This window comes from Ambystoma mexicanum, chromosome 10 (assembly GCF_040938575.1).
Source record: "Ambystoma mexicanum isolate Mex_15411 chromosome 10, UKY_AmexF1_1, whole genome shotgun sequence".
In the NCBI taxonomy this organism is placed as follows: Eukaryota; Metazoa; Chordata; class Amphibia; order Caudata; family Ambystomatidae; genus Ambystoma; species Ambystoma mexicanum.
Genome location: NC_090932.1, coordinates 310,328,917 through 310,356,108, shown reverse-complemented (window position 1 = coordinate 310,356,108; position 27,192 = coordinate 310,328,917). Strand labels below are relative to the sequence as shown.

The window sequence follows — 27,192 nt, the reverse complement described above, 5'->3', positions numbered from 1 at the left end:
AAGCTGGACTGGCGCACGCGTCCATCAAGATTCATCTTGCTGCGATCTCCCGATACACCAGAACCACGGGGCGGACGTCTTTGTCTCATCGTCTGGTGAAAGAGTTCATGAAGGGACTGTTCAGACCGTTCCCGCCGGTGAAGGCTCTGGCCCCGGCGTGGGAGCTCAACGTGGTGCTGACCAAGCTCATGGGACCTCCGTTCGAGCCTCTGCACTCGGCTCCGTTGAAGTTCTTGTCGTGGAAAACAGCGTTTCTTGTGGCCATCACCTCCGCACGACGGGTGGGAGAGATCCAGGCCCTTTCCTGCAAGGCCCCGTACTTGACTTTTCACAACACGAGGGTAGTGCTCAGGACGCACCCCTCCTTCATGCCCAAGGTGCCGTCGGACTTCCACCTCAACGAACCCTTGGTGTTGCCTGTTTTCTTCCCGTCACCTTCGTCGCCGGCTGAAAGGACTTTGCACTCGCTGGATGTGGCTAGAGCGCTGAAGTTCTACGTGGACCGCACGAAGGGTTTTCGGAAGACGTCACAACTCTTTGTGAACTTTGGACCTGTCAATCGGGGGAAGGCTCTCTCGAAGACTTCCATTTCCAGATGGCTCTCCGGCTGTATCATGTACTGTCATCGGTTGGCAAACCGACCCCTGCCTGGCCGTCCGAGAGCCCATTCCACCAGAGCGATCGCAGCTACCACGGCGTTCCTATCTGGTGTGCCCTTGCTGGACATCTGCAGGGCTGCTACGTGGAGGTCGACGCACACCTTCACGAAATTCTACTGCGTCGATCGGGATTCCAGGGAGGTGTCCAGGGTCGGCCAAGCAGTGCTGCGCAACCTGTTCGCCTGAGGTGAGCCTGGTGAGGAGGTAAGATTTGCTTAATGTTGAGTTTGATGTGATGCTTAATGTTGAGCCTTTGCCACCTCCCGTGGTTGTGCGTGTGTGTACTGCTATGTATTCTTTATTCATGAGCATGTGAATCCATGCCAGACCCCATGCTGGAGAAGGAACAAGTTACTTACCTGTAACTGTTGTTCTCCAGCATGGGTCTGGCATGGATTCACATGCGAACCCTCCCGCCTACCCCTCTGCGGCTCTTCACTTGGTCATACTGCCACTTCACGTGCTACCAAATCTGAAGATGGCTGCCAGAGGCGGGGCTTAGGAAGAGGGCAGTCATTGGCTGTGGTCAGCATGACGCTGAGATCAGTGATTGGTTACTACTACGAAAGACAGATCAGAAACAAAACTGATACTGGTATTTTCTTTACCGAAGATTCCCAGCCTGACGGGGAATATTCATGAGCATGTGAATCCATGCCAGACCCATGCTGGAGAACAACAGTTACAGGTAAGTAACTTGTTCCTTCCGGATTCAGCGCGCCAACGTTCCTGCAAAAAGACATCATTTTAAATACTCACTGCGTCGCATACATCTCGGCTCACTTCTCGTACCTGCACGTGGCGCCTTCGGCTCTGCGACGCCCATCCGGATCTCCTGCAGCATTCCAGCACCTATGGGGAGATGAAGAGAAGAAAGCAAGGTGAGAAGGGGAAAATAACCAAGAAGCACTTACCTGCCAAGCTAATTCTTCTTACCTTCGGGTCGATGCCATTCCTTGGGCATTTCAGCACCCCAGCCCCTATGGGGAAAAAGCAAACATCACATTAGTGAATGCAAGAACCGTAGCAAACGAACTATTTAAAACTTACCTGCTTACAGGTCGGACTCAGCTTCTGCTTCGTGCCGGCTCCGTTCCTTCGGCATTCTCGAACTCCGGCCCCCTAGGAAAAAGAGACAGGAAAAGACAGTAGTGGACCTACACCAAAACTCACCTGAAATCAGGTTTTCGACGGAAACCGCCCTCAGCCCGGAGTCTTCCATTACCTGCAAAAGAGAACAGGAACAGTTTAGACTCAAGCTTGCCATAAACATTTACGGTACTTACCGGAACAGACAAGCGAACTCGAACTTACTATCCAGTGACGTAACTGGATCCCAACGCGCCCCTGCATCAGAAGCAGGATGGAGAGCTCGCCTTTTCAATCCCTAAGGTGAGTCTCCACAGGGAATTACAGAAGGGTTGCAAGGAGGGTGAGAAGGGGAGCGGGAGAACAACACAAAACCCGCAGAGTATTAACCCTTCCTTTTCGCTCACAGAAGGGTATTCATCCGAGCCAGACAAGTCAGATTTGGGAACCCAGCCCACTCCATCTTCAGGGTGCTGAACATCTCCTTCGAAGAGGCCACTGCCGCCCAGACCACGCCCACGCCTCCGTGGGAACCAGGTGAGCGTTACACACACCTATTGTAACAAGGGAGAGTCAGACATTGCTCCTCTCTTACATAACTTGTTTACAAACACTGAATGATTGTGTAGACCCAAAGCTGCTGATCTGCAGGTGGCTGACTTTGATACCAATCCTGTCTTATGCATATCAAAGCCTACTACCAGCTAGAACGCTGATTTCTCTTAAAATACTAATAGAGGCTTGTCGATGACAGACCTGGAATTGAATGTAAAAGTACAAGGACGTGTTAAATGTAAGCTATGATTTTATTTGGATGGGCATGAAATTTAGAGTTACATTACTAGACTTATCTAGGTGTCTGATTCTCTGGAAATCTTACCAATCTTTGCATAATCAGATAAGCAAGCACAAAATGATTGGGCTAGTTGAGGTATCTTTTCATTTGTTACTAAATTCAAAACTCCATCTATATATATATATTTCTGAGGCTTGTGGAATCTGCTTAGATCACATGCTGTGCATAGGCCGACATCTAGTGGAAGCTGCGGAGTATTACAGTTTGTTTTTCGAAAGTCGAAAATGGGCGTCGACACAGGCGTGCCAGTAATACTATCCCTAGTGTGACGTCCACTGTACCCAAGATCCCTCACGCGTGTAGGATCCTCAGATTGTTTTTTTCCGCCATACTGGTCGGAAGCATCTTGCGGAGTTCCCTGGCCTTAGCCATACTTTTGCTGTTATTATAATTATAATTCTTATTCATTCCCTTCCCCACCCCAACGTCGACCCTCAACCTCGACGACGGCTGGAGAAGTCATCGACCGTCGACTGCTGCACGACGGATCTGGGCCTCGGAAGGCCGCTGGCCTCGGCCCGGGCCTAGTAGGCCGCTGGCCTCGGCCCTTACAAGTAGGGAGAGTGGGGGGTGGTACATACTCTTCACTCTTGATATATAGTTACATTTATATATTCCTACACTTAGCAGCCCGCTGCCTTAAGGTGCGTATGGAGGGTACCCCTTTTCAATTCTGCCCCAAGTGCAATCGCAAATACCCTTGGGTCGACAGGCACGCCACGTGCAATCTCTGCTTGCCGAGGGATCACCCCGAAGCGAACTGCAGAGCGTGTAGTAGGTTTAAACCTAAGACACTTAAGGACCGTTCGACAAAGCGTTGGGCCCACCACGCCAGGCAGGAGGCCATGGCAGCGGAGGGCGCCTTCAGCGATGGCAGCGACGCCGTACTTTCGGACGGCGAGGGCATTACGGCGTCGAAAGGCAGCCGACGAGCGCAGGTCCCCGACCTCGGAAGGTCGTCCGGCAGGGCGGCTATGGGGAAGACCCCCGGCGACGCAAGCGCTACACACCTAACACACACTAAACACACTAAGACCAACCGGACCTCGACGACGTCGACTTCCCGGAAAGAGGCACAAAAAGAACGGTCCGACTCGGTGTCCTCTGGGCGCTCTCGATCGAGATCGCCTCACGACGCAAGGCAATCATCCACTCTTGCCAAGAGTGCCTCGCTACACACATTAACGGAAGTTCGATCGTCGGGAGACGAAGACGACTTCCACCCCCAGGCCGCGCTCCAAGATACCGAGACCGCGGTTAACACCAGTGAGGCCCCACGCCCGAAGCACACAGATACCTCTCCAGACCCTCGGCGCCAGGCGTCGAAAGTCTCTGGGGCCTCCAAGGGACAGGGAAAACATTTTTCCACGCACGGGGAGGGGGGGAAACAGCGGAAAGCACAGCCTTCCACCCCTGTAAAGCCATCCTCTCACCCTAGGCAGACAAGCAAACACAAGTCTACCCTTGAAAAGTCCCATAAATCACCTGCTAAAGTAATACCCTGTTCCAGGGAATGGTCCAGTGAAGACATAGACAGGTTTATGTCTAGGATGTCTTCCTTAGCTGATTTTTATGATAAGAACCCAGAACACTTTCTTTCATATAACCCTCAAGGGCCCACACCCTCAGGCTCCTCCGATCCTATCCCGCTAAGTAAAAAGCCCCGGTTCGAAAGACCTGAACCCTTCGAGGTTCAGCCTTACTCCACTCCATATTCTACTCCACTCCCCAGTTACCAGGGACAAGCTTTCCCTGAAGAGGACCAGGAGGTTGACATTATGGAAGAACAAACCGGGACAGATTACTATGCGGAGAATGAGGACCTGGAGGAGGGAGAAGATGAGCAGGAAATTTACAGAGTAGATTCCCCAGTACAAAGCGAAGCCCCAGTTACTGACTCTCCAGTTGATAACCAGCCCCTCCTTAACGAGGTTCTCGCTCGAGCAGCGGAACACTTCCACATCGACACCCACGGTGTACAGGAGGAAAGGGACTTCGCGGAGGAGTTTGTAGGAGAGAGAAGACCGGTCGCTCAGACCATCCCTATCCTCAAATCCATCCAACGAAGAATAGATCCTTCCCTGGTGAATCCGAACCTCACCAGAGCTGTCAACCCCAGAATTGAAAAGATTTTCCGGGCAGCCCAGTCTGACCCTCTGTATATAAGGGGACATCTTAAACCAGATTCCCTAGTGGTTACCAACACTAGAAAAAGGGCTGGCACGCCCTTATCTTCATCAGAAGCTCCTCCCGACAAGGAGAGCAAAAAACTTTACGGGTTTGGCAGGAAGGTAGCCTCAACGTCCGCCTACCAAGCAAGGATTGCGAATTCCACCACCCTGTTGGCTAGTTACAATTGCCATCAATGGGAAGAAGTCGTGGCGCTCATTGCCTCTGCTCCAGAACCGTTAAAGGGCCAACTGGCTCGGATCTCGGCAGAGGGGAGAGCCGTGTCTGGTTGCATTTTAAAAGCAACTTTCGACGCCGCTGACAACGCAGGGAGATTGATAGCAGAAGGTACTGTTATCAAGAGACATGCGTGGTTACGGCAGTCGGGATTCAAGACAGAAACCCAGGCTTCTTTAATAGACAAGCCAGTGGAACCCGACCTATTGTTTGGGAAAGCGGTCGAAGACGCACTTAAAAATGCCAAAGATGAATATGAGACTCTCAAATCCCTTGGCCAGCTTACCAACAAACCCCCTAACCAGAGGGGGAACAGTAATTTTCGTCGCCCACGCGGCCAAAATTCACAAAGAGGCAACTATGCCCAGGGACAGGGTACACAATGGAATAACAACCAGCAGTCTACCCAGAGTTACGGCAGAGGTAACAAGAGAGGTCGTGGAAGAGGCAGAGGCAGCCCCAACAAGGGAGGTGGCACGCCTCCACCAAAACAGTGACGCTCAGTTCAGGGTCCCTTGTCACGCAACCCCAGTAGGGGGACGCATTTCCACCTTCACCCAGGCTTGGGAAGGGATCACCTCAGACAGATGGGTGCTGTCAACAGTATCCGCAGGATATTGTATAGAACTACTGCAGCGTCCCCGGAACCATCCTCCACGACAAAGAGTGCACTCCCTAGAGCATCAAAGGATCCTTCTCGAGGAGATCGCCATTCTGCTAGAAAAGGACGCGATAGAACTCGTCCCAGGACTCCAGGTAAACAAGGGTATCTATTCAACTTACTTCCTTGTGCCAAAGAAAGATTTGACAATGCGCCCAGTATTGGACTTACGGCCTGCCAACAAGTATGTCAAGCCCCAAAAATTCCGTATGACCACGCTACAAGAGGTAATCCCCCTCCTAAAAAAGGGGGATTACATGGCAACCTTGGATATGAAAGATGCTTATTTTCATATTTCCATGCTCCCAGCGCACAGAAAGTACTTGCGCTTCAAGGTGGACAGTCGCGACTACCAATTCAAGGTACTGCCCTTCGCGATAGCTTCAGCACCAAGGGTATTCACCAAGGTACTGGCGGTGGCGGCTGCACACCTACGCAGGGAGGCAATCCCGGTGTACCCTTATCTGGACGACTGGCTCATAACGGGGGAAACCCCAGGAATTTGCAGGTCAAACATTCAGAGGACTATCGACCTCCTCCACGAATTAGGCTTCTCTATCAACGAGAAAAAGTCAAGTCTGGTGCCAAGCACCTCAAAACAGTTTCTAGGAGCTATCCTAGATACTCAGAAAGGATTGACCTTTCCTTCGGAAGAGAGAATTCGGAATATACTTCTGCAAATTCCGCATTATCAGTCAGGTCAACAGATAACAGTACGCAAAGCTATGCGGTTACTGGGCATGATGGCGTCATGCATTTACCTGGTCCCCCACGCGCGTCTGCGCATGCGTCCCATGCAGGAATGGTTGGCGAAACAGTGGTCTCAGGCAAGTGGTCATTGGGACGATCTAGTGGTCGTTTCGCCAACACTCGTACAGAGCCTACACTGGTGGACAAGAGAGAATCTCGCAAAGGGGAAACCCTTTTACGATCCCGAAGTACAAGCCGTGGTGACTACAGATGCATGCCTGACTGGGTGGGGAGCTCACCATCTCCACCACACAGCTCAGGGTCTCTGGTCTCACTCAGTAGCCAAGAACCACATCAATCTGCTAGAGCTTCTGGCAGTATTCCGAGCGCTAAAGGCGTTCGAGCCCCATCTACTGAACTTGTCGGTGCAGATCAGAACGGACAGCACGACAGCCATGTTCTATCTGAACAAGCAAGGGGGGACTCGTTCGCCAAATCTGTCCAAGCTTGCCCAGAAAATCTGGATATGGGCACTCAGACGGAACATCTTCCTGTCATCGCAACATGTTCCAGGGGAGCTCAATTCCCTAGCGGATGCTCTAAGCAGAGACTCCCTCCCAGAAGAACACGAATGGGTCCTTCACAGAGACGTGGTAGAAGATCTCTTCTCTCAGTGGGGTTTCCCCACTATAGACCTATTCGCCACAAGCGAAAACAAACAATGCCCAGGATTTGCATCCAGGTTCCCCCAGCCGGACTCCCAAGGGAATGCCCTGTGGATGAACTGGTCAGGGATGTTTGCGTACGCTTTTCCACCAACTCCTCTCATCAGGAAGGTGGTGTACAAGATGAACAAGGAATCGATTACGCTCATCCTAGTTGCTCCCATGTGGGCGAGACAACCATGGTTTCCACACCTACGCAGGATGGCGGTGTGCGAGCCCATCAGACTCCCAGCCTGGTACAACCTACTGTCCCAGCAACAGGGTCAAACAGTGCATCAGGAACCCAACTCTATGAACCTAGCAGCATGGCTCCTGAAGTCATAGAGTTTGGACATCTCAAATTACCACAGAGGTGTATGGACATTCTAAAGGAGTCCAGGAAACCAAATACAAGGCACTGTTACTTTGATAAGTGGAAAATATTCGTTATCTGGTGCCAGAATAAACAAATCAACCCGGTTGATTGCACTCCTTCCAACGTTGTAACATACATGCTCCACCTGCTGGATGCAGGGTTGGTTTTTAACTCGCTGAAAGTACACCTGGCAGCCCTCTCGGCTTACACCACATCCCATAACAAGGTCTCGTGGTGGAAAGTACCAGTGGTTAAAGCCTTCATGGAAGGAGTAAAGAGACTTCACCCTCCTATTTCGAACCCACCGCCAGGATGGGACCTCAACGTGGTGCTAGCTAAACTCATGGGACCCCCATTCGAACCCATGCATAAAAGTAGTCTCAAACACCTGACTTATAAAACGGCCTTCTTAGTAGCCATTACCTCCATAAGAAGGGTCAGTGAAATTCAGGCTCTGTCAGTGCAAGATCCTTTCTTTACTATCCACAAGGACAAGCTGGTTTTACGCACACACCCTAGGTTCTCACCTAAATTCATATCCAAGTTCCATGTAAACCAGTCCATCGAGCTTCCGGCTTTCTTCCAAAACCCGCAAAGCTCGGCTGAGGTGAAACTACACACCCTAGATGTGCGTAGGGCGGTCCTATACTATGTAAATAAAACCAGACCGCTAAGGAAAATAGATCAACTGTTTGTCTCCGTAGCTACAGGCAGAGAGGGGGATCGCGTCTCTAAGGGCGCTATCTCGAAGTGGATTATCAACTGTATACAGCTGTGTTACTCTCTTTCTGAAAAGACTCTGCCTTTTACGCCAAGGGCCCACTCTACTAGAGGCATTGGTGCCACTCTGGCTTTCATTGCAAATGTTCCCCTCGACACCATTTGCAAAGCGGCTACTTGGAGCTCTATTCACACTTTTACTCAGCATTACTGCATTGACACTCATTCCAAGACAGATACACAAGTGGGACAAGCGGTTCTAAGACACCTGTTTGCTCATGACCCTTCTCACATCCCACCTCCTTCTTCTGGTACTGCTCGCTAATCTATGCACAGCATGTGATCTAAGCAGATTCCACAAGCCTCAGAAGGGATACATTACTCACCGTAATCGTATTTCTGATGCTTGTATCTGCTTAGATTCACATGCGACCCACCCTTCCTCCCCTCCGAGAGAAGGCGCATGATTGCTTGTAGTCTTACCTTTCTGTCTATCTGCTTGGATTATCTGTACTCACGCTACTCCTCATGCTTCCTCATGTCAGAAAAAATACAATCTGAGGATCCTACACGCGTGAGGGATCTTGGGTACAGTGGACGTCACACTAGGGATAGTATTACTGGCACGCCTGTGTCGACGCCCATTTTCGACTTTCGAAAAACAAACTGTAATACTCCGCAGCTTCCACTAGATGTCGGCCTATGCACAGCATGTGAATCTAAGCAGATACAAGCATCAGAAATACGATTACGGTGAGTAATGTATCATATATATATATATATATATATATATATATATATATATATATATATATATATATTGCATGTATGAGGCTAAGGTTAAATATGTAACTATGGTAAGGGATCTGGGGCATTCAAAATACATTTTGCAAGAAGGTTCTTAGGGCTTCCAGATTCACCCCCAACCTTTGCAACACATTCCGCAAATAGGCATGTCATATTTGAAAGACAAAGTGTGCTCCTGTTTACTTCTTTTTAAGAGATTTTACAGACTATAGTTATATTGAGTAACGTGCTGCCAATGAATTTGATGATCTCAAACGGATTTTATTTAGGCCCATGTTTGAAATATGTGGAAGCTCAGCATGAGCACATGCTGCAACCTCAGCTGCTTCATTACGCGACCTAATGACTGCAAGTTCAGGATAATTGAAGATTTCTTAACTGATAATAAGTATCTAAGAATAAAGATGTAATTAGGCAAGTGGGTAATTGTTGGGTATCTCAAATGATGTCAAGCCTTATCCCTGTCTTGATAGGTGTACATACTTAAAGGGCATGTGCATGATCACACTTCTCCGATTTGATTGTTTGAATATGAATAGCTGGAAGTGAGCTGGACAAAGTCGGCTGCAAATGAAGTAGACATGCACTGTCTTTATTGTCCCAATACACCAGGAACTGCTTTCCATCTGTTCTTTTGTAATAAATGCGTTGCACTCTCAACTTCTTTTCCCAGTGTTGAGAACCTGCTGACTTGCCTGTTTCGGCATACGTTGGGCAAACTTTTTGTAGGAGGCAATGAGTATATGTAAGAAAGATCAACCCGCTTGAGCTGTTAATGAAATGCACTGCATTGTTCAGTTTAAATAAGATAATTTGCCTTTTCTTTTGTTATGAAATTGTATTGATGGTGGTTTTTAGGATTTCACATTATCTATTTTTAAAGAATGCCTTTTGTGATAATGTTTCTTCTTCTGAAATGAGCTTCTGTAGATTTGTATTGTTTCTTGGGTTAACATGCGGTGTGGTAAATGGAATAATTTATTCAGAATTGTTTTGTTGACTGTTGGGATACCTGCCTGTTCTTTTGTGCTGCCTGTTACCCTCTAACTAGCCAGCAAATTGTCCAGATGGAGCCCCTGTATGACCAGAGGGTTTATAAATGCTAGTGAGTGAAGAATGCATTTTGGGTCAGGGGCATCTGACCGTGGTGGCTGATTCACTGCATTTTTCCTAGCATTTTTTTTATAGAGGGCAGTCCCCCCATAAACCCCACGCCCTCAGCCCTCCCTCACTGCGCCTACTATCCTAAAAAATCTATATAAAATGTGCCCTGACCACCTCTTTAAAAAAAATAAGAGCGTAGTTTTTCAGTATTAGGCTAAAAGTGTCCAGGCCCAGTGGCTGATTTAAACAATGCATTTAATTACTTGTATAGTTTAATAAAGTATGGGACGGGCCCAAACACTGTATCTCGGGGGCACTTGGAATACAACGTCCCATCATCCGGTGAGAGAGGATGGCAGGAGAGTGAGGAGATCCTACGGGGCTGAGAAGGAAGGGTGAGCAATTACTCGCCTTAGGTAGGCTTCGGGTTGTTTGTAGGGGCCAGGGGTTATATTTAAAATGGTACTATGCTGAAGTGATATGGTGAATATATAATTGGAATGACTATAGGCGACTGTCAAAATGCCTCTGAGGAACGAGAGAGGGGGGCAGGGGATGGGTTTGTATATGTATGCATGTACCATTTCACAGAAACTGGAATGAGTTTGATGGGGTGGCATGGGGCAGAGGGGGCGAAACATGCAGCTTTACAAAACACAGATTTTGCTGTATTGGAGCCTGCTCTAAGATTGTTTACGGGGTATATCAACTCTGGCTGCAGGAGGTGTCGCCATCAAACAACTTACTGAACAGCTTTTCAGAAATATTGAACTTTTGTCTCACCACACTGGACCGTGGAGGATACCAGTAAAATCAACTGCTGTCTGGAGAAAAGAATGTAGATGCTGCTCTCACTTCACTTTACCCCATCCACTCTCCCCTGATCATTTGCCATGATATGTTAGACCCTAATGGGCACTCTGCTCCTTCACATCATTAAAGGTATACCCACACCTCTTCACCCCCATATGACCAGTTGCTTCAGTGCCTGTTTGGCAGTGAGCAGCACGCCGGCTGCATGTCAACGTCACACATCCCATCCAGGGGAAGTGTCTGTGCAGGCACTGTCCTATTCCCCCACCCCTTACATCCTCCCCTGTGCACAATCCCTACAGCAAGCACTTGCTGGAGAACTGCGTGTCATAACTTCTTTCTGCTGCTCGACAGTTCTTCTCGGGTCCCTCACTTCTCCCGCTCTGACAAAGAATGGGAATACATACAGGCTTGCCAAGTGCCCCTGTCGGTCATCTGCGGATTGCCTCAGCTGGCACTGGACACACTATTCAGCTAAGTGTATGAACTGTTGAAATCTTGGAGCCACCGCGTCTACCGTCACCCTCCACTGTAGTAGGCTTTCAACAATAACTTTACGTGGCATTCTTGCTAATGTGTGCAGCATGATTGTAGGATTAAGAATTGATAGGGGTGGGGGGGTGTCTTTGATGTGTAGAATTATAATGCTCCTAACAGCAAGGTGTCCGGGCTGGAGCTAAATACATAGCAGAAATGTATCTTGTAAAAAGCAATGCAGGGATCATGTTTCGGTGAAATACCTGGCATGCTCGGGTCCTACCTTCTGTATACCTCCCACCCCAACGCAATTCATTTTGCTCTGCACAGACTGGGGCAGGAGCAGTTCAAACAATGTGCCGTTTGGGGTCCACTTTTTTTGTTTTGGTGCCTCCTGGCTTATCTCAGTAGAAAAGAGCTGCAGATGCTGCAAGTCATGTAGCCTATCTTTCTCTGTGACCGACCCGCTTTCATTTTGTTTTGCGTGTTTTGGCACAACCCTGACTGGGAACTCTGTGTTGTGTGGTGCACTTTTGATTGTCACCCTCCCTGTTGCATGCATTAGATGGAATTCCTTTATGCTTTTTGTGCAATGCCTCTAAAGAACCATGTGTGTGTTTTTTTTTTTAATCAAAGATAGGGTAAGTAAAGTTGATTTTACCAGGCACCCTAGAACGATGGCACATTTCTTGTGTGCCAATCTGATGGAAGGTTAATCTTTGGATCCCTTGTTGGGACACAAAGCAAATATCACTGGGACAAGCCACAAGGTGTCCTTGGGGCTAAGAGGTCTAGCAGTGTGAGTTTTCCCCCAAGGAAAATGCACCTCATGAAATTTCACTGGCCAAAAGGCCACGGAACATTTTGTGCCACCCAGCTACACAAGCAGAAACACCTAGTCCTGCACAGGGATCTGAGAGTCTCTTTAAAGTCTTTGCTTGATAATGACAGAATAATCCCTTCTGTCCCATTCAAGTCAGGAGTTAGAGTGAGCAGCGTTGCCATCGTCTCAAGAGAGTCAACGTATTCCTTAATGAGGAGAGTGCACAGCTAATGCTTGTAAATGTCTACAGTGGAAAAAACTGAGACAAAAAATGATGAATTTGGAAATGTAAGGATGCGGTTTGAGTTGGTATGCTTTTTGGTGGCTATTCCTTATTTTGAATGTATTAACTTAATTGCCGTGGATTTTAATGCAGATTAGGAGATGCGAGGTAGATTATGACAAAGGTAAACCATATGTAAATAATTGCCACACTCAGATTTAGCTCTGAAAAGGTACCTAACCTGGGATTGTTTTTATTTGAATTTGGTTATAGAGCCATCAACGGCCCGGTGCATTCTTAGGTTCCCACTAAGCACACTTTTAATAATGGCAAATATAGAATAATTTATTTATATTTTGCTTCTAGTGGAAGCCTGGGATATAATTCAATTGTGTTAGAATATCTCTGGATCAGAACATTATCCCCATGTGCTCAGTCTTAGCATGTTGGTTAATTCCTACAAGGTTATACACCGATTGGGGATCACTAATCCTTCTTAAATGCCAAACAATTTTATGAAAGTCAAGTGGCCATTCCACATGCATCCTAAACTATGATAAATTGGTATATGAAGGGAACAAAAAAGTTAGCCTAGCAAGAAACATAAGGAAGATGGAGTGAAAAATGTAGAGGAATTGTTGGTGTCTTTAAAAGTGTTAAATCAGTCTGTCGAAATAAACATTCAAGTAATCCTGAGTTGACTGTCTAGGGATAAGAAAAAGGAGTTGCTTAGTGAATTTATTGGGCTCCTGTTGATGGGGCAACAGTTCATCAAGCAAGAGTTTCATATAAAGGGGTAATGAGTCCACAAAAAGCAGCTCTCGTGGGTAAACGGTGAAATTCTTACTCCTATGCCCTGTGCCCTTTCCTCCATACTGTATGGGCGTCCATCGCTAGGGACAGGAACGGAACCTTTTTCACCAGAAAAAAGCCGCCCTTTAAATGTAGGTGCGCTTCGGAGCCTGTCCCTGCAAGCATGCACTCCCTTGACTCGGCCCATCAGCAGCACACCCAATTCCTCTCTTCTGCGTCGACAGCAGCAGACTTGCCTCACCAACGCAGTGGTTGAGGCCTGTGGGTTTCTCGTAATTCCACATGTACGAAGCCTTCCCCAGGGATATTTGTCCCCATAATTTTAATCTTATTTATTTTTCCCTACAAATCTTCTCTAGGATTGTTTTTTACACCTTACCCCTCCCTGGCGCCTGCCGGTTGCGGCGGGTTTTAGTAGGTGACTGGCCTGTGACGGATCTTTCCAACCCGCAAATGCTTTGCCTCCAGAGCCTAGGTGAAGACCATGGCTGGGAAGGTTGTTCAGCGTGCAACGCCCTTACATCTCAGTCTCTGAAGAACTGGCTGGCGAGGTGGAGAGAGCTGTTTGCATATCTCCACCCGACCCACATAAAGTAGTATGTAAGAACGACAAAAAAGGGGAGCATCTTGTTCTCAAAAGCAACCCACAAAGGCGACTCCTTCCCATGGGAAGTGACCTAGTGGGAGGGGCCTAGTAGGCTCTGTTATCAATAAGGGTATCGAGGCTCAGATAGCTACCGGCCACGTGACCAAGGGTTCCACGGATCCTCCTGGTCCCACAGCTGAGGGGCCAAGTGGCTCGGATACCAGTCCAGTTCCTGATGGGCTTTGCTCCATTACCGGGCCTAGGCCTGAGGTTGGGCACCTAAATGCAGTGATAAAGGCACTACCGGCACTATGTCCAAGGGTGTTCATCCTACCAGGTCGATACCTGAGGTGGATGGCCGAGCCTATGAGTTCAGGCAAACGGGCGGAGGCCAAAGCCAGTACCTCCAAACTCACAAGCTGCACGTGGAGCCTGCCTGACAAAAATGGTGACACAGACAAAATGGTGGTGTGTTCAGATGCGCATCGTTCCAGCGAGCCCCAGAAACCAGGTTTTGATCTGCCGGTGGAATGGTCACCCATGACCATGCAGCAGGCTGCATGGTGCACCTCCTAGCCAACCTCATCAAGCCAGATGCCCTGCACTGAAGCGGGCTACGCCCAGGGCAGGCACAGCTCAGGGAGAATGCAGCTCTTCACGCCAGTCCCTCCGACCGCACAGGAGCAGCCCTCGCCAACGTGTGAAGAATGCTTTTTTGATAATTCCTCGCACTCATGAAATTGCCACAAATGGGGAACATGCTCAAGGGAATCATTCAAGACATGATCCTGCTGCTTCCAGCTCCAGTGCAGCCACCGGCTCCAGTACAGTCACCGAATCCAAGCACCGTTGGGACCTTGCCACAGCCTACGGAGGCCCAGTCTCAACCTAGCAGCACAGCCCTGTCTCTGCCTCCTGCAGTCCCCCTGCCCACAGCTTCTCTAAATACGCTGCCTGCAGACACTACGGACCCACAGGATACAGCGGGCGAGGCACACACACACGAGGGCAAGGAACCAGAACACCTCATCCTCTGCAAGGCCTTTCCATGGCAGACTGGCCGGTCCAGCCAAATACCTGGGCATTCCTCAGCAACAGAAAGAGCAGCCAGAAGCTGGGTCCTAGTGGAAGTATTGACCATCCGCTCATCCACCAGATCAGGTATCCCACTCCAAAAGGATGTGGAGACCCTGGCGACAAAGGGCTGGACAAAACCCTGTTCTACGCAACCAACCATTAAGCGGCTGGATGCATAATACAGGCAAGCAGAGGGCGATTCCCCCCTCCTGTCGGCCATTGCAGTGGCGTTAATGTACGCAAAACCTCAGACATCCACCACATCCGCTTGGGCCCTCTTAGGCAAGGAGGAAAAGGTCCTGGAGGCCTACGGGAAAAAGGTGTACTGCAGTGCCACTCTCCACCTACGGCAAGCCAATGCAGACGTGATGCTAGTTGATGCAAATCAGAGACTATGGATGGAGATTTCTGAATTCCTACCGGACCTGCCTGCTCACAAGCGGGCTAGTTTCAAGGCTTGCCTGGAAGGGGCCAAAATGGTGGCACAAGGCTTAATGGAGTCCTCAGTGGCTCATATTGATATGGCCGGTAGGATCATCTGTGTGGCTACAGATATGAGGGGAGCGCGTGGCTTAAGGCCACCAGGTTCAATCCAGATGGGCAAGACCTCCTCCTCGACCTCCCATTTGAAGGAGGGGACTTGTTTCACTCTACCAGAGATGAAGAGTTGGACAAGAAAAAGAACAGCTTGCAGACAGCGAAATCACTGGCTATACTTGCAAAGCCGGTGTCGAAGAGCTTTGGACGGGGACAATCGCGGTCAGACAGGGGTCGTACCTTTGGTGGGTTTAGAGGTTTCCAAGACCGCCGTACTAGACAGCCCGACAGGTCCCCCAGCCAACATCGGCGTACACAGCAGAAAGAAAACACACAAGGGCTTCTTCCATTTCCCCTCCCAGGCACCAGCCTTGGAGGGAAAGCAGTAATGACGGGGGGGAGGGGTCATCAAGATCCACAGTTCTCCGCTGGGAGGCAGGCTTGCTCTCCACATTCTGTCCTGGCAGACATGGTTCGCAGGTCCTTGGATACTATGTTGTATCTCAGGGATTCTGCCTTCCCTTACCACAAGTCCCCCTTTTCTCCCTCCCAACCCCCACAGATCGGGGCGCCATCTCTCCTTGCGGAGGTCTGCTCTTTAGTTGCGAGCAAAGCCGTAGAGGAATACAGAAGAAAAACCAGTCTGGCCATGCGAGTGTTCATAGATCTGCCCTTTTTAAACCTCTACTTCCAAAGGTTCAAGATGGTTACGCCAGCTCTGATAGTCTGTGTGTGGGAAAACTGGATGTGCTCCCTGGATCTGAAGGATGCATACCTACAAGTCCCAATATGGCAGCCCCAGCGCTCCTTCTTACGGTTTCGGTCATGGGCTCTCACTTCCAATACAATGTCCTCCTGTTTTGAGGTGAATTAAGCCCCAAAAGTGTTTACAAGACTTATGAATGAGGTGACTGCGCTACTCAGGTCAAAGGGACACCATGTGTACCCATACCTCGGCGACTGGTTGGTTCAGGCGGAGTCGCCAGTGGAGGTCGGGAATACAGTCTCCAAGATGATGAATACTCTTTACGAACTGGGGTTCTCCATCAACCTCGGGGTCGCAGCTCCAGCCTACACAGTCCTTGACCACCTTGGGTTTCAAGTGGAATCGAAAGCACAGGTGATACTCCCCACCGTAGAGAAGGTTGCAGCGATCAAAGCGGCAACAGGGCATTTCCTCAGCAGATGGGTAACATCTGCATGGTGGAACCAGCACCTGCTAGGTATTATGACGGCGTGTCTCCTGGCAGTGCCTCACGCCAGACTCAAAATCTGGAGCTTGCAGTTGAACTTTTCAGCCTCATGCAACCATGAATCCAGTTCTCAGGTAGCATTATTCACTATCCCAACGCATCTACAACAGGACCTGCTATGGTGGAGAATGGACACCAGAATTATGGCTAGGAAACCATTCAGACAACCGTGGATGGCATACGCCGTTATAACAGACTCCTCCCTCAATGGGTGGAGAGCCACTCCGGGCAACCATGGTGTGCATGGTTGATGGTAGAGAGGGGACCAGGGCAGTCACATCAATTGGCTTAAAATGATGGCTCATAAAGGTTTACTTCTGATTATCAGCAACAATCCAGTCTGTATTCAGACAGACAGCTCCACCTGCATGTTCTAACTCCACAAACGGGGGGGCACCAGGTCACCGCCCCAGTGCAGACATGCCAACGAAATATGGGACTGGGCCATAGCCAATAACATATGGCTCTCTGCGATCCACTTTCCAGGGGAGTCCAACCTAGAGGCAGACAGACTCAGCAGACTGGGGGTCGACGGACAACTACGAGTGGCAGCTGAACAGGGGGATCCTGGGGCAGCTCTTCAGCAGGTGGGGGCAAGCCCACACAGACCTATTTTCCATTAAGAACAACAGGAGATGTCAGCAGTTTGCGTCCTGGATGGTGCTACATATGGGCTCGCTGGGGGATGCCCTGCACCTCCAGTGGGACAGGATGGTGGCTTATGCATTCCCTCCAACTCAGCTGATCCTTAAGGTCATCTGCTAGGTCAGAGGCACGTCAACTATGCCTCATGTTGAGAGCGCTGCAGTGACCTGCCAGATCATGGTTCTCAGAACTCATGCGTCTGTCGAGTCAACCACTGGTTCCCCTCCTGATGGGGGTGGATCTAAGCTCATCTCACCAACGGGGGCAGGTATTGCACCCCTCCCCAGAGAAATCTGCCCTAGCAGCCTGCTTTCTGAGCATATAACATTGCAGCACCTCCACTTGTCGCAGGACAACCTGGAGGTCATCCAGAAGGCAAGAAGCATTTCCACTAGGAATCAGTAAAGGAGCAAATGGAGCAGGTTCTGCCTCTGGGCAAATAAAAGGGAGTAGATCCATTGCTGTGCACCCTTGATCAGGTGCTGTCCTCCTCAGCACACCTGGCACACTCTGGGGTTCAGGATGATACATGCCAGACCTACAGGGTGGCCATAGGGGCATACAAACATTCTGGCAATAACGTTTTCTCCACTTTCAACCCTGTGGTCAAAAGGCATCTGGCGGGTTTAACCAGGTTGTACCCACCTGTCAACTTGTCTAGGACCTCAACGTGATTCTGGGCGCCCTGGTGCTTAAACCTTTCGAGCCCATGACATTGATAGACATCAGTCTGGTCACAATCAAGACAGTGCTCCTGGTGGGCCTTACCTCCACATGCAGGATCAACGACATTCAGATCCTTGTGGCATCGGAACCATATACTACTTTCCATTGGGCCAAGGTTGTGCTCCGGACACCTCAACAAGGAAATAGTCCTTCCAAAGAAGAGGCCGAATAGGTGTTGCACTGTCTCGACATCTCGATCTGAAATTCTACCTGAACAGGACAAAGGGCTTCCCCCTCAGCTTTCTGCAAGCATTATTGCTTATACTTCATTCAAGCGGTCCTAAAGAACTTGTTTTCTTAGGGATTGCAAAAGCTCTCCTCCCAGGGGCTTCAATCAGTGGTAATTAATCGCCCATACAGTATGGATTAAAGGGGAAGGGACAGATAAGTAATTATGTTATTCACCGTGGTGACTAGTGCCCTTTCCTCCATACACCCCCCCCCCCCCTCCCTCAATAAGCTGCTTGTTGCATCAAAGGGTACTGAGGTGTGGCGGCAGTGGGCGGAATCAAGGGGGCACATGCTCCCGGGGCCGAGCCCCACGCACAACTAAATTTAAAGGGGAAAGATGTTTTTTATGGTGAAACTGGTTCAGTTCCCGTCCCTTGCGAGGGAGGCCCAAACAGTATGGAGGAAAAGGGGATATGAGCTAGGAGTATGTTGGTCACTACGGTGAGTAACTCATAATTTTTCGCTGCTTCCAACATTCATCAATTTCTGAAGTTTGTAGTCGTGGACTAGCAGTGGAAAATTCAAAGATAGCCCTATTGTAGTGTATATCCTGGGCTCTCAAACAATAGAATTTTTCTTGAATCATCATGGAAAGAATAATAAACGTTCACAGTGCCAATCTCATGCTGTGAATCATTAACAGTTTAGTGGAAACAATGAAGCCTCTGATTCTCTTAAAATTAACTGAAGGATGTCGAAATTGCTGTGAAAGCAAAACATTGGGCACAAGCCATTGGGGTTGCATAGAACCCAATTGACACTAACTGATCTTGATTTGTGTGCGCTCTTGCATGAATATTCAATGCCGACCGAGTCATTGGAAGAATTCCGTAAACCTGGAAAATTAGCACAATTGTTACATTATATTGAAGGGTTAAACTAGCTACTTCCCAAGCATTAAGAGTAATGTTATGTTCACCCTGAGAGGTTTTCGGTAATGATATGCCTGCATAGCAAATAGCGTTTTGTGCGACACACATTTAGGGTTTTACCAAGTGCTCGACACTGTTTTACAAGGGAGGAACTTATGCTCGATTCTGTCTAAAAACAAAAATGTTGGTTTAAATGGTGCAGTGTATGTTGCCTTTATGAACTTGACTTCAGCATTTGATCATCGGGCTAGGGAAAAATTTAATGACTTTCAGGGAAATGGCAGTTCCTGTTTATTGATTTTCATACGAGAACACAGCTGGGATTAGGTAAAACAAAGAGGTTAGTGAATAGTTAGGTAAACATTCCCTGTATGACTTGGAGAGTATCACACCTGATGTACCCAGTATTGATAGTAGGTGGACCCCCGTTTTTTTATGCGCACATTTTTGTTCTGTTAGCTCATACCCCAGTAACATAAACGTTAAAGTAGTAAAAGTTAAATAATCTTATATTTTACTAGCTCTACGGTATGGCTATCTTTAGCTTATTCATGTCCATGCCTCCTTATTGTTCGCAAGGGGGTGAGAAGAATGATTCAAATAGATCTGTGGTAACTGTGCTAGGCAAAACATCTTGGTTGGTCCATGGGCGTGCGTGAGCCTATACGGACAATTTCTCTTATGGAGCCTGTGCACAGTTCAAGTTTTTTCTATTTTTGGTGTCTGGTTTTAAAAAAAAATGTTTGAGATGTTCTAGAGTCCACACCATCTGCAGATGTTATTTTTAATATAAAAAAGATTGAGAAAGAGTTGTGATCACGTGTAAGTGGTTTTGTGTACTTGCTCTATTGACAATTGTAATATGTTTTACAGGCCTGCAATTTTGATGGCCCACCAGTCACCTGTCTACTAACCCACATACAACATCATGTATTGAAAATAGAAACTCATATTGAAAGTCAGTGCAAAGTTGGCCATGGGATTGACCACAGAAAGGTGTGCACATTCTCCCCCGCTTCCCAGTGGCCCTTATACACTGTGCAAAGCTGATTTGGAATTTTCTGATGTTTGAAAGATGTTCCAACCAATCGGATGTAGGGGCTGACTGACTAGGAGCGCACCCCATTTCTATTAGTAACTTACTGTGTGTGCGTATCTGTCTATGATTTGTTCGATAAAGATTGAAAGCATCTGAAGAATGCCATTTGTACAGAGGTTCCTTTTTAACTTTGTAATCTTAACATTGTTTGTAGCTGGAATAAGGATGGGAACCTCTACAGTGTGTGATATAACGGTTTCTACATCCATTGAATCAAGCCTCTGAACCTCAGATGAGGCACGACTGTAGATTCTTTTATGTTTTATTTTCGATCGTCATACGCGGTTCCATGTGTTATGAACAAATAAATGAATTTATAACGAATGAAACATAACAAAAGCAATAACACGTTTTTTTTGTTTCCCTTTGCTAAACCCCCCCCACAAGATTGAACCCTTTAGCCCACTCCCACATATATTTTCTTTAAAAGATTCTGTATTTTTCGTTATTATTTTTTATTACAAATACTGTATACCATCGTAAGCAGTTGCCCACTATATAAGGAAGGAAGGTATAAACCAGATACTGCTTTTGAGGCATGTTTTACCATGAACTATACACTCGTTGGATGATTAGTATCTTATTAGCTGGCTACTACCTCTTTACACTATGTATTTCCTCGCTGTAAACATCCTATTGCTCCACCAAAAACAAGTAAGGGTAGCCAGTTTACCTGTAATGAAGGCCTCCAACATGAGCCCCAAGAGCATCTGCACGGCAAGTAGAGCTATGGCGCTGGGGCAGTCGCCACTGGGGAACATGGTACCGTAGCCGATGGTGAGTTGTGTTTCCAGGGAGAAAGAAAAGGCAGCAGTAAAGCTTGTTATGTACTTGACGCATATCGTGTGGTTCTCTGGTGGGGCATCATGGTCCAGGTCAAGGTCCCCATTCATCTCTGCCAGCAAATACCAGAATACTGCAAAGACCAGCCAATGAAGGAGAAATGATGCGGAGAAGGCAACCATCATCCAGCGCCAGCGCATATCAAGCAGGACCCCCCAGATATCCCGCAAGTATGCCATTCCTTTGCCTTGGGTAACATCCATTCTTAGCAGGCTGTGGCCGTCCTTCGTCACTAGTCTGTTTTGCCTTACAGGCAGGAGTGTGGAAGCATAAGCTTTTCTGTTTGTGCCATCCATCTCGTCAGTCTTCACCTGCATCAACTCTATAAGAAGAAATGCAGCAATTTGAGTGATTTAGAACTGTTTATTGTCTACGTCTATCTCCAATTTGAGAGCATAATTATATCTGGGATGCTTTTCAGGGGGCTAGATATGAAATCTGACAAGAAAAGTAGAAGTCCAAAAGAATATCAATTTCAGCAATAACCACCACCTCTAACTCCGGCTAAGAATACATTTCATGAGTTCCATACCAACCACGGTCTGTGACAAAAAAGATAGTCCTTCAAGACTCCACCCACCTGATCTTTTCCCTTGGAAGTCTCAATGAGTGAATCTACCTCTGCCCATCATCCTAATAAGTCTGAGATTCTTTTTTTTCTGATGCTTCCGACCCAAGGGGATTCTTTGATATTCAGACCTGGCACGATCTAGGAACCAAGAGGTTTATCAGACCTATACACACTGCTGTTTCTGCCCTCCGGCCAAGCAATGGTCTGACAAGATATATTTCTATTGCTTCTTGCTCCCCCAGACATTGTCCATGAAAGGCATAGCTACCACTGACCGTGAGCTCCAACATGCATACTTTATGCTGCATGCCACCAAAGATATTTCCATACTCTTAGATCTCGTCCTCTTTCCTCCATACTGCATGGGCGTCCCTTCCAAGGGACGGGAGATGGAAACTTTTCCACCAGAAAAAACCTTTTTCCCCTTTTAAATTTAGAGGCGCTCGGCTCCGAGAGCATGCACTGCCCTGATTCCTCCCTCTGGTGCCACACCCCAGTCCCCTTTTCCGCGTCGACGGGAACGGGCCGAATTCACCAGTGCTCCTGGGTTTGGCTTTGGCCATGTAATTCCACACGTGGATACTTCTTTGTCTCTGGTCTTTTTTATCATTCAGGTACTCGGTCCTCGGGCGTCACGCTCCTCCCCGGTGCATGTCGACTTCCACAGGGTTCAGCAGGTGTCCATCCTGCAACAGGCTCTTCCCACCACGCCCTTTGCCTACATTGCCTTGGTCCAGACCACGGTTGGCAAGCTTGTACAGCGTGTGGCTCGCTGTCCCAGAAGGCGCTGAAGAACAGACTAGCCAGGTGGACGGAGCTCTTCCAGAAGACACCTCCAGAGGACCTCAAGAACTTCGTGAAACATTGAGCCAAGCCCAAGGTAGGGCCGCTATTCTCCATCGCACCCTGCAAAGGAGATGCCTTCCCAAGGTGTCTCCCGCGAGGGAGGTACCCGTCAGGTCCTTATACCAGCACATATACCAGCACATGCACCGAGGATGCCGTAGCTACTGGCCTTTGGCCCAGGGATCCTTAGATCCTCCCGGTGGTAGTGTTGAGGGACCGCTCTTGTACAGGCAATAGGGGCCAAGGGTTTATGCCCTAATACCGACAATACGTCCGACCCCTCGTGTTGAGGGTGTTGCACCTACCGGGCCTAGGCCCGAGGAGCAGGGTAGGCCTCGTGGTCCACACACAAGTTTGAGGAGGCTGGGCCCTGCGAGCCGAGCAACACGTTGCAGGCACATCGCAGGCATGTGGCAGGCAGCTTGACAATATGGCCGCCATGCCAGACAGAGGCACCCGTCCGACGCCATTCCAGGAATTCGGCGAAGAACAAGTGTCAAGATGGGACTGGCCTCAACCAGGTACATGGCCTACAGCCTATCCCTCTTATGCACAGGGCAGCTTCCCACTGCATCCATATGGGCAAGGTATGCAGCGGCTCCAGCAGCTCCCGTCTACCCCGTCAGTACCCCCTGCCACCTCTACAGCCAGTGAAGAGGGGTTCTTCGAGAGGTTCCTCGGCCTCATGAAGCCTCCTCGGATGGGGGTTATCCTCAAGGGCAAAGAGAAAAACAAAGTGGAAAACACCCTGTAAAGCCCAGTGCTCCTCTTTGCTCCCATTAAGGAGGTAAATTCAAGGAGCTAAAAGCAAGGCTCTACCCATCCGTCAAGAAGCTGCACCCAGTGTGGGACCTTAACATAGTTTTGGGCGCACTGACCTTTCAAGCCAATGGCGTCCGCGGACATCAGGCTGGTCACCATCAAGACGGCCTTACTAGTCGGCCTCGACTCGTAGAGTCAGCGAAGTCCAGGCGCTGGTCGCCTCAGGACCCTATAATACCTTTCACAAGGAAAAAGTAGCCCTGTGTACACACCCAGCATTTCTGCCCAAGGTGCCGTCTGCTTTACACTTGAACGAGGAAATAGTCCTTCCTACGTTTTTCGCTGATCTCAAGGACAAAGCACAGAGAGTGCTGCACTGCCTGGATGTCAGGCGTGCCCTGAAATTTTACTTGGACAGGACCAAGGGCTTCTGCAAATCAGACGCCCTGTTTGTCACTTTCGGAGGCTTAAGCTCAGGCTATCGGGCCTCCCAAGGCTTACATATCCCGCTGGATGTTCTCGGCCATCAAAGAAGCATACGAGTGCCCGCACAAGCCGCTTCGGCCAACATGCACGCCCACGCAGTCAAGGCCAAGACAACGGCCATCGCATTCCAGCGCCTTGTCCCTTGGCAAGTCACAAGCAGGGCGGCCACTTGGGCAACTCCCTCTGCTTTCTGCAAGCATTACTGTTTGGATGCCGGCTCTAGATCTGATGCGGCTTTTGGACAGGCGGTTCTCAGGAACCTATTTGCTTAAGGAGGGTCTCCTCTCCACCCTGGGGCTGCATTCAGTTGTAATCGCCCATGCAGTATGGAGGAAAAGGGACAGGACGTAAGAATAATTATAAGTTACTCACCGTAGTGACTAACATACTCTTTGTCCTTAGTCCCCTTTCCTCCATACGTCCCACCAACCTCCCCCCTCATAATACTTGTGTCATTAGGCAATGTTAAAGCTATTGTGAATGCGTCAATGGGGACTGAGATGTGGCGCGGGAGGGCGGAGTCAGGGCAGCTCATGCTCCCTGCGCCGCACCCCCGCACGCCTCTAAATTTAAAGGGGAAGAAAGTTTTTTCTGGTGAAAGGTTCCGTCTCCCGTCCCTTGGAAGGCACGCCCATGCAGTATGGAGGAAAGGGGACTAAGGTCTAAGAGTATGTTAGTCACTACGGTGAGTAACCTATAATTTCTCTTGCAATTTCATCTGTACAAACCGCTGACCATTCAAGTGTAGTTTCTGTGATGAACATTTTGGCCACTGCTTCGGACACAACTAACATTTTTGCAACCGTTGGAATCACCCACAGACCCATGTCCTCCATGTCCTCAACAAAGGAGAGCCATCATGCCACTGAAATCCTGTTCCCACATGTGACCCAAGAATTTCCCTCGAGACGTCTAGACCTTCATGTGACCCACATCATATAAATTACACTGCTAGTGAACAAGGATAGAAAAATACCTTACACAGACTCCTTGACTGCTACTCGAAATCCAATAAGCAGAACCCTCTCCATAATCTGAAGCATACTACTTCTCCTTACCCAACATTTGTTTCCCACCATCCTGTCCGAAGAGGAGCTTTTTGTAAAATCGTGATCACCTGCAGCTAGTCATTTATTTTGATTTTATAGAATGTAAATACTTACTTTTTGATTTCCACTTGGTGCTGAGCAATCCTGGAGGCTAAAGCCTTCTTGTTTTCATTAACAAAAAGCTGATGTCCAGATCAGTGTTACTGCCTTGCTGTTGATGCACAGCAATCTGTTACTTGCTTCAGGTTAGTGCTTAATCAGTGAGTAAATGTTCACTCTTGTGTTGTGTAGCTGGAGCGCTGCCACTCATCACTTGCTGTGAATGCTGCTACCGTTCCTTTTTTGGCCTGCGAGTTCACGTAATTCTTGGCTGGTCGAAAAGCAGTTCCTTGTCTTCACTTTGCTTCAAATGTTTTTATTGAAGTGGTCAAACAGTTGTTACATTGCTGAGTGGTGGAAGAGCTGTTCGGCTTTGTTTGGTTTAACAGCTTTACAATGAATCATCTATATATAACTCCCAGATGCTGTTAAACCCCTTCAATGATACACCCCTGGAAAAGAAAAAAAATGGGAGCATTAGGTATTATTCAAATCGATGATCCATGGAGGATGGTTCTGTACACAGCCCTACCTAGAGGAGGTACTGTCAACATAGAATTGTTACTATCACAGCCTCTTTATAGTAGTTTGCATAAGATCTGTAGCTAAGTGACGCCTGTAATACACCATATGATGAGACCTTTGGTGCTGTCACTTCTCCCTAGGAGGGGGACTCTTCCTATGTGGCAAGGGGTTTGATGCTGCTAATATCAGATAACCCCCTCTCAGGGTGGTTCTCAGCGGGAGGATGCCATGGGAAGGGCCCCTCCCTGGGGAGAAGGAAACATTGTCAAGGGAGAAGGCATATGCTAACCATCACGTCTCCAGGCACTGCTCACCCAACAACATGGATAGGGCCGAAGCACCCCCACCCTCTTTCCTCTTCTACTAGTTACTTCCTACATAGCAGCCCTCATAGGTAGCACACTTTTCAGATTGTTAGAATAAAAAAAGAAATTACTTTTTAAACATAAGTCCAATTAATCGGGCCCAGACTCGACATAATCACTTGTGCCAGGTAAAGCCAAACCCTCATAAGTTCAGAATGGTTGTTTGGAATACAAGAGGTTTCAAACATTTAATGATTAACTCTGAAATTCATCCTCTATCTTCCTTTGACATAATTGCATTACAAGAAACCTGGCTAACTATTCAACCCGTTTGGCCTGCCTATGAGGTTTGCTGGATTCCAGCAATAAAACATCTCATGGGCTGACCATCAGCAGGCCTTTAAACAGCGGTACAATTAGATCTCGGCTGCTTGTCACCCTAGGCATCCCCACATCCGTTCATCCATTTTACCAAATTTTGCTCCTTCCGATCTCAATGATACAGCGATTTTGAAGCTCTTTTGGAATTCGACTGTTCTCTCTGATGACTTTTTTTTATTAGTTGGCAATATGCTAAACTTAAGTATAAGAGATGCTCCATTGATACCATTCTAAATGTTGGCAATCTTAATATAAAATGTTTGAATACTAACTATGCTCATCTTTCTTCCCAAGCGAGACAGTGGTTGGACTTTATGGATGACAGGGGTTTTACAAAGCTCAATGGGACTCTCGAAGGGGACATTCCGCTGCACCCCACCTCGCACTGGGATGCACTCTCTGCCATAATTGACTATGCTTTTGTCATCGCACATTCCATTAATACTTAAGATTTGAGATTTTTCCAACTATTAATAGTGACCATAACATCATAGGGATAACCTGGATCCAAATAGTCCATCTACAGCGTGACTATTATAAACCCGCTGTTGACCTTCAAGGAGGAAGAAATAGGTTGAAATGGATGGAAACTAAGCTTTGTTCACTGAAGGGATGTTTACTTACTGCTTTGCACCTTCGGATTCGCATAACATTGTATCATACACTAAAACTTTTAATGTTTTCTGTGAAACAGTGGGCCTTAGACCTTGTTTTTCACATAGGCATCCCTATGATCAAGCAATTCAGGACATGAAGGCTACGTTGAGGAGAGAACAGAGACAAATCATTTTAGGAATTTTACCAGATAAAGCCTCTGCGCTAGCGAAAATCAAAACAAAGTATAACAATTGGTCGAAAGAGCACAAAGCAAAAAAGGTCAAGATAGATGGAGAAACAATGCTAGCGGCTTTGGCATCTAAGTCGAGTTGCACGATCTAGTTGCTTCTTAAGGCTGGTACTAAAACATCCACTATCCCTCTTATGATTAATGCGATCAGTGAACAAGCAAGGGTACTTCCATTTCAATACTCATTTTGCTGAGAGCACTCCCTCAATTAATTCTCCCCACCTCCTTAAG

General features: G+C 48.1%; 2 protein-coding genes across 6 annotated transcripts in view; one reads left to right on the top strand and one right to left on the bottom strand.

The window, feature by feature from the left end:
• Positions 1 to 27,192, top strand: part of GIGYF2 (GRB10 interacting GYF protein 2) — a 2,415,541-nt gene that overhangs the window by 738,100 nt on the left and 1,650,249 nt on the right. The window lies entirely within an intron of this gene.
• Positions 1 to 27,192, bottom strand: part of KCNJ13 (potassium inwardly rectifying channel subfamily J member 13) — a 177,937-nt gene that overhangs the window by 118,656 nt on the left and 32,089 nt on the right. The window contains exons 2-3 of the mRNA XM_069617903.1: positions 24,919 to 25,355; positions 20,921 to 21,412 (exon numbers count right to left, since the gene is read on the bottom strand). Of these exons, the coding sequence (XP_069474004.1) occupies positions 20,921 to 21,407 (487 nt within the window). The 5' untranslated portion in view covers positions 21,408 to 21,412; positions 24,919 to 25,355. The remainder of the gene's footprint in view (positions 1 to 20,920; positions 21,413 to 24,918; positions 25,356 to 27,192) is intronic.